We start from the raw sequence: 14,645 nt of genomic DNA, 5'->3' as shown, positions 1-14,645 counted from the left end.
CCCTAGCGGCGCCAGCACACCGAGACCTCCAGCGTTGGCCTTTCGATGGTTTATTAACGAAAACAAAACGTTTAACGGCAACAAACGGCGAACGGGGCCGTGAAACACATTCCAGGGCCGGGCGGGGCCGCAGGCGGGCCAGCCGCCGCCGCAGCAGCCGCGGGGGCGGCGGTTTGGGCCCGGTTGCGGCCGGAGCCGGGGCCTGTCCCGGGGCAGGCCCCGCTGGAGAAGCGTCGCTGGTGCCGGGCCAGCCCGGCTCAGGCGCCCGTCACCTCCCATACGAGGACGGCGCTGTGCGAGGCCGTGAGGAGGCGGCGGCCGGAGGGCGCGAAGCGGCAGAGGTGCACGGTGTCGTCATGGCCGGCGTAGTCCTGCGGGGCCCCGGCGCGGCAGGGCTGCAGCCGCAGCAGCCGGTCTGGGGACAGGAGCGGCTCAGGGCTGTGCCAGGAGGCTCCGATCACCCTCCAGACCCGTTCCCTGGGGCTTGTCCGTGCCACGACCACCCTTCCCTGTCACCCACACACCACCCCCATCTCTACTCCCTGCCAGAACCACCATTCATGGTCACCTCCCACCCCCTTTCCATGTCTTGTTCTGGCCAGAAGCACCATTCCCCTTCTCCCTGTCCTTTCCCAGCCAGAAGCCCTGTTCCCAGTCACCCCCAGCCCCTCTCCCTGTCCTTTCCCAGCCAGAAGCACCGTTCCCAGTCACTCCCCAGGCTCTCTCCCCACTGCTGAGCTGGAAGTTGAGTCGCTGAGCCGAGTGACACAGCACAGACGGACCCAAGGAGCGAGGTGCCCTTGCCAGGAGCAGGGTCCTGCCTGTCCCCATGCTGTGGGAAGTTCCTGCTGCCTCAGCGGCTGCAGAAATGGACACAGCCCAGAACCGCCTGCCCGTGGACAAGCAGGATTGATCTCATGCATCTCATTTCTGACCCAGGAGCCTCCTGGAGGTTTCTCCTTGCCCTGGACTGTAGCTCCCAGGTTTGAGGACATGTCTCTTGTTTGGAGGAATGAGGACACTTGTTTCCCCTCTGGCAGAAGAAGGAGGGCCCCAGGCACCCTCAGCACTCACCACCAAAGCCGAGGGCCATGAAAGGTGCAGCTGGGGACAGGCTGAGGGACGTGGCAAAGGCTGGCAGGGAGATCTTCCTGAGCACCTGCAGCCCAGCAAGAGAAACACAGGCAGCTCAGAGGGGGAAGGCAGCATCCACAGCTGTGCAGCCACAGCCCTAAGGAGAGTGATGGGGAGGCTGAGGGTGCACAGCTCCTAAAGCTGCCCCAGGCATCCAGGAGACACTGGAGAGAGTGCTGATGCTCTGGAAGCAGCTGCCTTCGCCTCCCTGGGATCAGGGACTGGCTGCCTGCCTGGATGCAGCCTGAGGCAGGGGCAGGGTTCTGCTGCTCACCTGGGCCACACTCTGGAGATTCCAAGATGAAAATCTGTTCCCTGAGCAGCTGCCTGAGCCCACCCCACCCCTGTGACTGAGGGTAACACACAGGGCAGCTCTGCCAGCCCCCACTGTCCCCACTGCCTATAGCAGGGGACAGGTACCTGTTTCTTCCTCAGGCTGTAGAACAAAGCTTCCTTCTGCAGCCCAAAGCCCACGTAGACCAGGACACCATGTTCCCAAGGGCAGAATGCAGCCAGGCTGGGAGGGAGGCTGTCCAGAGCCTGGTGAGGGAAACCAAAGGCAACAAAACTCAGGCTGGATTCTCTTATTTGGATCAATGAGAGATAAAAGGAGAGCACAGAGGGACCCAGGGCTGTAAGTGTTTGAGCAGTGGGACATGAGTATGGTGGAGGCTGCTTCCTCCCTCTTGCACTCCCATCTCTGGCTCAGGGAAAGCAAGTAACAACTACACCCTGCCATGGAAACCTGAAGCAAACCATTTAGTGTTGTAGGAGCAGGTCCCATGAGAGTCCAACAGGTTGAATTCCCACTGAGATAATACTGCTGCATGGGCTTGAAGCTAGGATTTGGTTATGGATCAGTTTAACACAAGGAAACAGGGCCCAGGAGGCAGATTTTGAGCAGGGGATGCAAGATGAAACCTTCAGGCTGTAGGGAGAGCTGTAGTGAGCTTTTCAGAGCAAATCCATCTTTTTGGAAATGAGCAGAATTATTGACAGAACCCAGCTGCTGTATGGACCCAGGCTGAGGCACTGCCTCTTGCCCCCCAGAAACACCCAGCTCCCTTCTGTTTGCCAATGTCACCTGCACCAGGGACCATCTCCATCCTCTCCAACACAGATCCTCCTGCTTTTCTAGCAGGTGTCCTGCTGCCCAAACCCCACCCCTGGGCTGGAGCCAGAGGCTTCTGCCAAGCAGCAGGGACACACAGGGCTGAGTACTTGGCTCTGGGAAGCCATCACCACGCTCCTGGCTCGGAGTACTCACACTCCTCGGGAGTGTCAGAATTAGCAGTACGCTCATAATTAGCTCTCCCTCCTGCACACCATGCTCACTGCTGCCCAGGCTCTGCTTTGCTGGCACAGGGCTCTCAGCTCTTTGCAGGTGCAGTTTAGGGCTCCTCATGCTTAAAGTCAGGGCTGCAGAGCAGTCTGGCACTGCTACACTGTCCTTCCACACCCAAGAAGGTGCACTGACAAGACACTCTGTGACCTGGACTAACAGAGATGCCTTTCCTAGGCACACACTCACTCTCAGAGCCCTGTGCCTCCCTCTCCCATCTCTGCTGGTGTCCAGCCTCACCAGGAGCAGGCAGGGCCTGGCAGGTGCCACACTCACCTCAGGGCCAGCAGGAGCTGGGAAGCTGAGCCAGTCCAGGAGCTCACACTTGTCCTGGAGCCAGTCGGAGGCCCAGACGCTGACGCGGCGGTCGGAGCTGGCTGCCAGCCAGAGCTCCCCTCCTTCCACCCCGAGGTCACGGTACTGTGAGCAGAAACACAGCCCTGTCCTTCTGGGGGCACAGAGACTTTGAAGGAGGAGGACAGGAACTCATGGGAACATGGGGCTTGTGTTTAGGGGATGAAAGCCAGGATCAACCTCTGTGGTTGCTCCATCCCTGGAAGTGTCCAAAGCCAGGCTGGACAGGGATTGGAGCAACCTGGTCTAGTGAGAAGGGTCCCTGCCCATGACAGGGGGCTGGAAATAGATTATTTTTAAGGTCTTTTCCAACTCAAATCCTGGTCTGAACAACACAGTTCTCTTCCTTGGGACACCCTCTGGATCTGCACATCTCCTAAGGGAGTTATTTCCAATACCATGTGTCCCCTAACAACGTGCTTCACCTCAAATCAAGGAGGATTTCCTCAATCTCAGATTACCACGAAACACAGCTTTGCAGTGCAGATGATCTTAAAGCCTGAGAGCTTAGGGAAAACTATTCCCACTTCTGCTGTGCAAAGGGAAAAAAACTCTCCATGAAGAGGACAAAGGAGGACTCAAACCATCCCACTGCTGCACAGCCAAGTCTTCCCAGCTCCACAGAGGAATGGTACAGGCTGCCAAAGAGCCTTTTTGGGGGGCACAGGGGCTGCAGACTGACAGCCTGGGCTGCTCCTGAGGGGTGCTGCTCTCCAAGAAGCTGTGGCACAGGTTCATGTCACACCTGCATGCAGGGTGTCAACAACTGCCACCAAAGGTCCCCTGCAGGCACAGCCTCACTCATGCTGCAACTGCAACACATGGAGATTTATTCCACTGAATATATCCCTGGAAAAACTGATCAGAAGGGACACCAAAGCAAACTTGCTGGCCAGAGCTGTGCAGTGACAGATGGGGACGGGAGTCGCTCCTGAGGTCTCACCTGCTTCCTGGTGCACTGGAGAACAGTGATGGGCGAGCCTTTGTGGTCAGCCAGGACATGGATGGTCATTCCAGTGCGAGGGCTGCTGACAGCCACTATCCCATCCTTGCCCCCTGATAGGATCATTTCCCCTGATGGCAGAGGAGGAACAAATGGTACACTTCTTGTAGGAGGAAAAAAAGGTCAGAGGAGAAATGTCCAAGACTATGGGATATCAGTGTCCTGAAACACTGTGAAAGGCTGGGAACACCCCAGTCAAGGGCTGGGTATGATGAGATGTCTCAGAGACACCCACTACACCCCCACACTGAAGAAGAGCCACAGTAGATCATAAAACAAAGGTGTTTGTTGTACCCAATCCCCTTGGCTATCCCGGAGCCAGTGCACCTCCTGTGTCCCACCCACTGCATGCTCAGCTGGCAGAGTCACCAGAGCTCACTGAGACAAGTTCTGTGGCTCTCCCTGGCCCTGGGGTTTTGGGCAGGTGGCCAAGACACAGAGCAGCTGGAGGCCAGGGTAAACCCAGGCAGCACTAAGCCACATTCCCCGAGGCCACATGCCCCCAGTGTCACCTCAGGCAGCCTCACCATCAGTGGAATAGGTGACTGCTGTCAGTGCAGCAGCGTGGGGGTGCATTTTCAGCTCCATCTCTGTCCTGGAAACACTGAACACACGGACAGTGCCATCACTGTACCCTGCCACCACGTGCTGGCTCTCACCGGGACAAGGCCACACCCCAATGGGACCGGGCTTCCAGGCCACACACTGGCAGCTCTGCAAGGAGAGACCTGGTGACACAGGGGACACTTCCCTGTGCCAAGAGGAAAGGACTGATGTGCCAGAAAGCCTTACCTGGTTGAGCACCTGGAACTGCACCACCAGCTCGGTGCTGCCCAGAGCCCAGATCCTCACGCTGCCGTCCTCCCCGCACGTGGCACAGTGACGCTCGTCGGGACTAAAGCACACCTCGGTCACCTGCTCCAGGGAAAAGGCAGACAGCAGGGCTCTAGGGGTGCCACAGCCCAGAGCACATCAGCTGCCCTGCCCCTTCCTCCCCAGGGTTGTGCTCATGGGATACACCAGATGAGAGGGAACATAAAGGAAGGTTTGCTTTCAGGGTAACAGGACAAGAGGAAATGTCCTCAACCTGCACCAGGGAAGATTTACATTGAACATTAGGAAGAATTTTTTCACAGAAATTGTTGTAAAAGCACTGGCACAGGCTGCCCAGGGCAGGGGTGGAGTCACCATACCCAAGAGTGTTCAAAAAATGCATGGGTGTGGCACTTGGGGACATGGTTTAATGGTGAATGTCGTGGTGGTGCTGGGTTAGTGCTTGGACTTGATGATCATAAAGGTCTTTTCCAACCTTATCAATCATGGCAAAGAGTAAACCCAGCCACAAAGGCAGGACCAGGCACTGTGCACAGTAAACCCAGCCCCAAAGGCAGGACCAGGCAAGGTGCACTGCAAGTTGTCATAAAACATCTTCTCTCCCACCATTCGAACCTTTTTTTTCTGTAGCAGAAAGATACCCTGAAGCAACAGCAAAACTCAAAGCAGGCCCAGCCCCTCTGACCTTGTTCTTGTGGCCACTGATGAGTCGGATGCTGGTGCTCTCCACCCAGTTGATGTACCACAGGGTCCCTGCCGTGGTGCCCACAATTCCCATTTCCAGGCTGTCGTCAAAGGCTGCGCACACAATGGTCCCATCCAGGGTGATCTCATGCTCCAGCAGGACTGAGCCACACCTGGAGGAAGGCAGGGTAGGAGAAGGACTGGCTCAGATGTTGGAACAGCCACTCTGCCTGCTTTAAATCCAACTTTCTAATGAGCCAGTTCAATGAGGGGCTCCTGTCTCTGGAACAGTCACTGGGAGAGCTGGGGTTGTTCATCCTGGGAGCCCTCAAAGCCCCTTCCAGTGCCTAAAGGGACTCCAGGAGAGCTAGAGAAGGACTTTGGACAAGAGCCTGGAGTGACAGGACAAGGAAGAGGGGCTTCCCACTGCCAGCAGGCAGGAATGGATGGGATATTGAGAAGAAATTGTTCCCTGGCAGGGTGGGCAGGCCCTGGCACAGGGTGCCCAGAGCAGCTGTGGCTGCCCCTGGATCCCTGGCAGTGCCCAAGGCCAGGCTGGACAGGGCTTGGAGCAACCTGGGCTAGTGGAAGGTGTCCCTGCCCATGGCAGGGAGGGTTGGAATGGGATGGTCTTGAAGGTTCCTTCCCCTAACCCAAACCATTCCATGATTCTGTGATTTGTACTTCAACCATCTTTTTACAGGAAAAAAAAAGATAGGGCATGCAATAGCATGAGAGAAGAAACAAAGGTAACATATTTTCCCTAATTCTCCTAAAGGAATTCCTACAAACCACTGACACAAACTTCAGGTACAATAAACACTCACTTCCATCATCAAGAGCGTTCAGCTACCTGTGGCAAAAATTCAGTCAAAAGATCCAGACAGAAAGAATCAGCAGTCACGGGATGGAGAGAAAAAGCTAAGGATGAAGAGTAGCAGGAGCAGCATGGTTGCACGTGGTGTCTGTCTGTGAAAAGCCACCTCTCAGACAAGTCCTGGGGACTGCCAGGTGAGGGGCTACGAGCTCCTACCTGGCATCAGGCCCTTTCAGCCTCAGCTCCTGCACGGTGGCCACGCACCACAGGCGGATGCGCTTCGTGTTGCTGCCGCTCAGCAGGCGGGGGTGCCGGCCCAGCAGCACACCTGGGGAGGAAGGGCACCTGTCAGTGTCCAGTGCTCCCTGCTCTGCTGCCCTGGCTGGTAAGATACATGTGTATGCTATTTGCCAGCAGCTAGAGCTGGGGTACCCACAGGGTTTGTTTTCTGTCATTGGTTTGTTTTCTGGGGTTTCTTTTTTTTGTACTACTGCATTTATATTTTTTAATTTTCCTAGTAAAGAACTCTTATTCCTACTCCCATATCTCTTCCTGAGTGCCCCTTAATTAAAAATTATAATAATTTGGAGGGAGGGGATTTGTATTTTCCATTTCAAGGAAGGTTCCTGCCTTCCTTAACAGACACCTGTCTTTTCAAGCAAAGACTTGTGGGAATCAGAAAAATAGAAACTTCCACAGACACTGAAGGATTTGATTTGCAGCCTTGGGAGAAGCTTGGATTGATATAAAAATACAACACACAGATATTAAGTAGAAAATTAATAAACTTATGCTTCTCCAGTTGTAAGTAAGAATATGCCTTAAGTAAGTGAGAAACTGTATGGGTAAGATGTGCAGGATTTATAGTGTAGGGGTGTGGTTGTATAGAATAAGCTAAGAGTTTAGAAGTTATAACATAAGGATATGGGTGCATGAGAGACAGAAGCCCATTGGACAAAATATCCACAGTGCAGTAGAAATAAGTAATGGTGATAGGTTAGAAAAGCAAAATAAACCCTGTCCATTGGATTAGAAAGTTCTATATTGCCTTGCAACAGAGAACTTGTGACTACTTTGTGCTGTGGCTGACTGCCTGCTCCTCTAAAATTTCATGGCCTCTGAGACTGATGTTTGTCTGAGCAATGAATCGTTCTTAGCCTGACTATGGTCCCATCCCTTTATTTCAAGTGGTGACAGTGATACTCTGTCATCATTCCAAGGGTGCTCCTGACAGCCATTTGAGCAGCAAAGTGGGAGGGTTCTACAGCCCAGCACTGTTTTACAGACTAGAGGTCTGTAGGTGCTTTGGCAGAGGCTGCCCAGAGCAGTGGAGGAGTCACCATCCCTGCAAGATTCCAACAGCTTGTGGATGTGGTGCTCAGGGAAGTGGCTTTATGCTGGACCTGGCAGTGCTGGGTAGTGGTTGGACCTGATGATCTTAGAGACCTTTTCCAACATTAATGATTCTATGAAGCCCCCAGGAAACCCAGGTCACAGATCCATTGCCACCCCACACATCTTTCATCCAACACAGCAAACAGATTGTCCAAGCAGAGCTGAAATGGGAAGTCTGTGAGCTCAGAGCTTCTTTCCCAACACACTCCCCTTTCAGCCCTGGCGCTGCACCCACCGATCTCGCCCTCATCAGCCTCCCAGGTCATGAAGCAGGAATTGGTCTCTGTGTCCCACACACAGATGTGGCCTGAGTTGGTCCCACTGTAAAGGAGAGCCTCAGCACCATGACAGAGAGACGTCAGCTCCACCAGCCCCAGCACGGCCGGGGCAGGGGCACGATGAGCCTGCCAGAGCACAAAAACCAGGAATGTCAAAGGCAATGAACATGTTTAGATGCATCAGGAGAAAAACCACCCTCCTCCCCTCAACTCCTGCAGTTAATGCCTCAAATACAACCAAAAGCTGTTTGTGCACAGTCAATATCACCTCACTGAGAGAAATCATCAGCTCTCACAGAGCCCTCGCCAGGGGCTTGGAAAATAAGTCAGAGATGCTGAAAATAAATCTTAAAAGGTAAAAGGAAGTTCTACCTGGAGTCTGACAGCAGCTCCCTGCTGCTCCAACACCCAGAATGTCACAGCTCCCCTCCCCACACAGGCCAGGTTTTGGTGAGAGAAAGGGCTAAAAGCCACATCATGGAGAGGCTCTGAGATACGAGTGGACAGCACGAGCTCATAGGTGTTGGTGCTCCACAGAGCCATGGTCTGGTCACTGTAGTCCCCTAAGGAGACAGGGAAAGAAAGCAGGAAGAATTCTGCTGCCTCAGGATGCTCACAAGCATCCACACAGCACACACACATCAACTGCATCACCCCTCATCCAGCTGTTGGGAGACAACTGTCCCAAACACCATTCCAGGCATGGACACAACTCCTCCTGTGCTCAGCACCAGCTGCACAACATGACTCAGGCTTGCCCAAATGAAGGACAGACAGGACTGGCCCAGCACTTCACACTGGAGATTGTAGCAAAGCTGTCCTGGCACTGGAGTAATCTGGGGCAGCCAGGGCTGGGATTGAGCAGGCAGAACAATGTCAGAGCAGTTTCCTTGCTGTTTCTCCATCCTTGGAAGTCGCTGCACACTTTTGGAAATGCCCCATACAAACTCTCCAGAGACACTGGGCACTCAGGGCTAACCCTGTCTTGACAAAGAACGGGATGTCACCTTTGCCAAGGACCCAGCTGAGGTGGGAGCTGACCTCCATGGAAGCCACCACAGCTGGGTGGGAGCAGAAGGCATTGGCCTTAGTGATGGCAAAATCCCCAAGCCTCCCAGAGAGTTCAGGAGGACAGTGCTCTCCTGATGCCCTTCCCAAGCTCCACAAGCTCTGTGGAGATTTTCAGCTTTTCCCTCCCCTGCAGCCCAGACCAGAGCTGGAGGAGGAGAGCTCCTCTCCCACACTGCTCCCTGAAGAGCACAAAGCTCTCTTTCTCTCCAGCAATGCCTGCTTTTCTTTCCAAAGGCAGTTTCACCAGCTTGGAGAGAGTGTATTGCCTGCTCCACAGGTCCCCTCTCATGCAAAACAAGAGCTTCCTAATTGCATGTTGTCCTTTAAATGTCCCCTGCCTGAACAAAACAGACAGCTTGAGCATCCATCCTGTGCTGGCATGGCTGCCTGGCAGGAGGCTCACAGTTGGGAGCCTGGCTACTTCTGTCCAAGTCCTTCTAGGCAGCAATAGCACGTCCAGAAGAAGGCTTTTCCCTCTGCACACTATAAATAGTAACCACAAACCATTTACAGGGGGTCTAAGAAGCACCAGTGAGTCAGGAGAAGAAAGCTGTAATTCCTGCATTCCCTGCTGTCCCAAGGATACCACAGAACAGCTTCCTACCCACGAGCCTGCTGCACATCTGGCAGGTGTTTGGTGCTCACAGCACCCTCCTGCCATGAGCTGTCTCCTCTGGGGTGCACCCCTGCACCCACAGCTGCTGTTACAGGAGTGCTCACCTATGGTGACAAGGAATCTGTCGTCCCAGGAGAATGCCATGGCTTGCACTTGTGTCTCGTGGTGGAACAGCTCTGCTGTGCAGGCCCCATCCTGGGTGCTCCAGATGCAGATCTGACAGTGGGAGTCTCCATCCCTCTGCCCTGAGGCAGAGGCAAGAACCTAACACAACAATGTGTAAGTAATTAGAGAATGCTCGTTAGCCTTAATGGTTTTTTCAGTCATTCCACATTAACATCCCACATTGTGGCTGGCAAATGGAGAATTCAGTGAGAAGCAACCATTCAGCTGATGGCAGGAGGGAAAGGCAGCATCACCCAGAGGACGAGAACAGCCTTTACAGAATCATTGAGGTTGGGAAAGATCTCCAAGATCATCAAGTCCAAGCTGTGACAGATCCCCAACCTTGTCACCCAGCCCAGTGCATGGAGTGCCACATCCAGCTCCTCCTTGGACACCTCCAGGGATGGGGACTTCACCACTCCTAGGCAGCCCCTTCCAATGCCTAGCCACCCTTTCCATGGAGAAATTCTTCCTGATGTCCAGCCTGAACCTCCCCTGACACAGCTTGAGGCCGTTCCCTCTCATCCTGTCCCTGTTCCCTGGGTGCAGAGCCTGAGCCCTGGCAGCTGCCCTCTCCTGTCAGGGAGTTGTGGAGAGTCAGAAGGTCCCCCCAGAGCCTCCTTTTCTCCAGGCTGAGCCCTTCCCAGTACTCCACATCAGACTTGTGCTGCAGCCCCTTCCCCAGCTCTGTTCCCTTCTCTGGACATTCTCCAGCCCACACTGAGCCAGCACAACAGATAACTGACTCCAAAATAATCTCCATAGCCTCCAGGCAGAAGGAGGAACAGAAAAATTGGATTTTAAGCTGTGGGACTGCAAAGTGACAGGGACAAGCCCTGGCCTGGGGCAGAGCAGCCTCTCCCACCTGGGCATGGTGGCTGAGGGTGAGAGTGGAGATCTCCTCGGCGTGGCCCAGCCAGTGGCTCTGGGAGCCCGAGTGCAGGTCTTCAACCACGATGACGCAGCCACAGGAGTAGGCGAAGAAGCCTGGCAGAGGAGGGGGAGGAGAGGGGATGTTTTCATGGAAAGGCTGCACATACAGCCCCCACGACAACCCACGTGGAAAATTCTATGATTCATTAATACATAAAAGCTGACTCTTTGATGTAGCTCAGCAGCAGCAGGTTGGGAGTGGGGTGAAATCTCACTTTCCCTGCCCTGAGTAAAGCAGAGCTGCTGGGCACCATTCCAGACGGAGAAAGGAGGCAAGATGGGCTTTGTGAGCTTCCCTCCTGCACTATCCACTCAACAGCTGGAGCCTGAGTCTGTCCACCAAGTAAAGCTTGCCAACAGCAAAGAGCTACTGGATTTTACCAACAGAAAGAAGCTCTATGTTCAAGCAAAGATCCCAATCCAACAGTCAGATCATAACTTTACTCAGTACACAGCCCTAGAATCACAGAATAGAATCACACGTGGGTTGGGTTGGAAGGGACCTTAAAGTTCATCTCCTTCCACCCCCTGCCATGGGCAGAGACACCTTCCACTATGCCAGGCTGCTCCAAGTCCTGTCCAACCAGGCACTGGGCACTTCAGGGATCCAGGGGCAGCCACAGCTTCTCTGGCAACACATCCCACCGCTCCAGAGCATTCCCAGTGTACCTGTGTCTGGGTTCCACACCATATTCCCTCTGCCATTCCCATTGTAGCCAATCACTGCTTTCAGCTTCAGCACCTCACTGCCCGCTGGAGGAGACAAGAAACTCTGCAAGAAAAACAGACACTGCCTTAAAATAATCTCTGGAAGAATGGTCTGGTCAGGTGCTTCAACACCCACACAGGAAAAAGCGAGTGTCCTCAAACACATCCCACACAGATCCATGCCAACACCCACACAATTCCATAGCGGAAGAGACAAATAACATTCCATAACAAAAGAGACACTGCCCCAGCACAGCCAGGCACAGATGCTTTCAGATGGGGCACAAAACAGGCTGGCAGCAAATGCCCAGCCGAGGAGCAGCTGCTAATCCTGCTGGGAAAGAGTTCCATGGGTTTGGCTGACTTGGGATGCAGATATTTCAACAGGAAGAGAACTGGGAGAAAAATGCTGCCAGGTGGAGGGACAGAGAAGAGGAGTGGGGGTGAAATCTGGATGTAGCTGTTCTCCCAGCACTAGCAGCAGAGCTTAGGGAAGGGCTGAGTTCAGTTTCTGTTTTATCCCTGCTGTGTTTGTTAACAGAGCAGGAGCTGTGCCGTGTCTCTCTCACTACGCTCCATGGATTTGCCTTCCCCAGCCTGCTCTGCCAATGCAGCTGCTCGCAAATATGGGAGCACAATGAATCACTCCATTGCTCACTCGTCTTTCACTCTCAATAGCACATGCCATTTCCACTCCTTCTGAATAAAAATGTATGCAGATTTGGGCAACACAAAAAGAGTTGAGCACAGCTCACTTTTTACTAGTCTGGGAAGAGTTACATGTAGAGGAGAACAGAGAATTAACATTAGGATTTCTGTGCTGAACATCAGCCCGGGGGTACATTTCCCAAATTGCTTTCCAACAGAGAACAAAATGGAAACAATGTGGAAAATCCACCTACCCCAGCCCCAAAATGCCTGTTCTCCACCTGGTAAGCAGCTCAACTCTCACCTGGGGGAGCACTGATGCCTTGAAGCGAGGAGTGAAATGCCGGTAGGAATCTGGGCGGATGCAACACTGGGACTTGGGAGTTCTGGTCGCCTTCCTGGGCTCTGCCACACAAAGGAGAAAATGGTACCCATAGGATGCTGCTCCTGGGAAGGGTTTGGAAGCAGCACCCAGGCTGTGGCTTGCTTCTATTCAGGTGCTGTGCATGTGTGAACACACACGAGGCAAAAAGCAAACTGCAGTGTCACATGTAGCATATCCCAAGTGGGGAGGAACCCACAAGGATTGTGAGTCCAACCCCTGGCCCTGCACAGACACCCCAACAATCCCACCCTGCACCTCAGAGCATCGTCCAAGTGTTCCTGGAGCTCTGGCAGCCATGCCCATTCCCTGGGGAGCCTGTTCAATCAATGCCCAGCACCCTCTGGGGGAGGAACCTTTTCTTGATATCCAGCCTGACCCTCCCTGACTCAGCTCCAGCCATTCCCTGGGTCAGCTCCTTTCCCACTTCTATCTGAACAATTTAGACTACAGTATGCACCAGCCATTTCACTTGTAACTGTTCTTACCAGAATCTTCTCAAAGCTCTCTAAAATTCAAAGTTACTAAGACATAAACTGTACTAAAATAAGAAAGAAGCTAAAAACTGAATTCCAAGACCACAAGAAAGAGATAACAAAGAACTGTAAACCACCTAAACTATAACAAATCACATATTCTGAAAAGTACATACAAAACACATAGACAAACAAAAACACCAATAAAAAATATGTAATCAGTAGAGTTAGAATATATAAATAAGTACTTAATGTAAACAATAAACAGTTTCTTTTTTAATCATATTAATTAGTTATCCAAGAATCCTAAATTTCCCACACCCACTCAGCCACACCACACTGCAAGCAGCCTAAGGACACCCACACCTCGTGCTCTGGGCATCCCAGTGAAGCCATGAGCCCCACAGCTCCAGGACTGTAACAGGAACATTGGGGGCAGTTTTATTCTGAGGCTCTCCAACAAGTCCTGAGCACTGGCAGCTGCCTGCTCCTGGCAGGTTGCCACACACCACTGCAGCTCCCAGGCTGTGCAGCTATTAATAGAGCCATTGGGAGCTTTAATTGCAGCTGGATTTAATGGGATGTGCCACTCAGAGATGATACTGGCTCCAGGCTGAAGACAGGCCGCTGGTGTGCCCAGAAGCAGCAGCAGGGAAAGAGCCAGGAAAACAAGCAGTTTTAGGGATCAGTGTGAACCTCCCTAACACTGACTTCCCTTGGAAGGTCATGCCCAAGGGAAGACTCCTCAGGAACACGTTGCAGCCTTTCACCTCACAGCTCAAAGCACATGTCTGGGTCTCTCTGCCCCACAATAATAATGATCTTTCTTTGGTTTTGGGGGATAGACCAAGCTGCCATGCAGGCCTGCAGCTCTGTACAAACTGGCAATAGCCCTGATTTACCGTCTGCTGGTTTTTCAGGAGACCTCGAGCTCTCCTGCCTCACTTTGGGCCTCACAACAGGCTCCTCATTCCCATCTGATTCCACCACAATGACTGAGTCTTCTCTGTGCTCCTTTGTCACCTTCCTGCTGCTGCCTGGTAGATCTGCTTCCTCCTCCCTGTCCGATTCAGAGGAAATACCTGGGGAGAGAAATTGGCGGGAAGATGGAGCCATCCATGTCCTTCCGGACCACTTCACGTGTGCCTGACCCCTTGACTTCCAGTGTCACTCCCCTGCTCTGTGGAACAGCTCAGCTGTTAGGGTGGAGGGCAAAGCAGACAATACCTATAGGAATACCAACAAGGTGTTTAGCACAGTCAGAGAGGCTGTGCCAGCAGCTCAGTATGTGGAGAAGGGCAGAGGATAAAGGGGTGCTGAACCCCAGCTAAGGGGAAGGAATGGCAGACTGGTCTGCCAGAAGGGGTCACAGGTAGGTATGGCTCCAAGGATGCTGCTGAACTAGGCAAGTTTTTCCTAAAACAAGGTTAATTTTCCCCTTTCCTGCAAGCAGTTCCTCTTACTTTGAAATCCTGCTGGGTGGACAGAGCTGATATCCAGACACGGTGGGGAGGACAGCAATGGAAGAGGCACTGTCTGCCGAGGGGTCTCAGAGCCATCCTTGGGCTTCTCAGAGCTGCTATCTGGGAAAGAAAAGGGCTTGGTGTCACTTCCTTCAGCCCCTGCTCTTCTCATCCTTCTGGATGGTGACACCTCAGCTTTTCAGCTTCCATAGAAGCCACTTCTCTGAGTTTTAAGAGAGGGACAGAGAGACAGTGACAATGAGGGAGAAAGAAGACAGAGAAGATGGGAGCAGAAGAAGACAAATGGCAAAAGGTGAAAATCTACCAGAAAGCCCAGAGTGG

General features: G+C 53.1%; 1 protein-coding gene across 1 annotated transcript in view; it reads right to left on the bottom strand.

Moving 5' to 3' along the window:
* Positions 1–48: 48 nt before the first annotated feature.
* The window catches only part of WDR90 (WD repeat domain 90), a 32,250-nt gene continuing 17,653 nt past the window's right edge, over positions 49–14,645 (bottom strand). Inside the window, exons 25-41 of the mRNA XM_041462212.1 lie at positions 14,304–14,423; positions 13,743–13,922; positions 12,287–12,387; positions 11,296–11,398; positions 10,559–10,680; positions 9,633–9,792; positions 8,214–8,404; positions 7,799–7,967; positions 6,385–6,496; positions 5,353–5,524; positions 4,626–4,748; positions 4,361–4,547; positions 3,774–3,904; positions 2,753–2,896; positions 1,555–1,674; positions 1,075–1,159; positions 49–415 (exon numbers count right to left, since the gene is read on the bottom strand). Coding sequence (XP_041318146.1) covers positions 258–415; positions 1,075–1,159; positions 1,555–1,674; positions 2,753–2,896; positions 3,774–3,904; positions 4,361–4,547; positions 4,626–4,748; positions 5,353–5,524; positions 6,385–6,496; positions 7,799–7,967; positions 8,214–8,404; positions 9,633–9,792; positions 10,559–10,680; positions 11,296–11,398; positions 12,287–12,387; positions 13,743–13,922; positions 14,304–14,423 — 2,378 coding nt within the window. The 3' untranslated portion in view covers positions 49–257. The remainder of the gene's footprint in view (positions 416–1,074; positions 1,160–1,554; positions 1,675–2,752; positions 2,897–3,773; positions 3,905–4,360; positions 4,548–4,625; positions 4,749–5,352; positions 5,525–6,384; positions 6,497–7,798; positions 7,968–8,213; positions 8,405–9,632; positions 9,793–10,558; positions 10,681–11,295; positions 11,399–12,286; positions 12,388–13,742; positions 13,923–14,303; positions 14,424–14,645) is intronic.

Source organism: Pyrgilauda ruficollis, unplaced genomic scaffold (assembly GCF_017590135.1).
Source record: "Pyrgilauda ruficollis isolate IOZ18807 unplaced genomic scaffold, ASM1759013v1 scaffold16, whole genome shotgun sequence".
Classification (NCBI taxonomy): Eukaryota; Metazoa; Chordata; class Aves; order Passeriformes; family Passeridae; genus Pyrgilauda; species Pyrgilauda ruficollis.
Note: the sequence above shows the minus strand (reverse complement) of the source record. Positions and strands in the feature narration are given on the sequence as shown.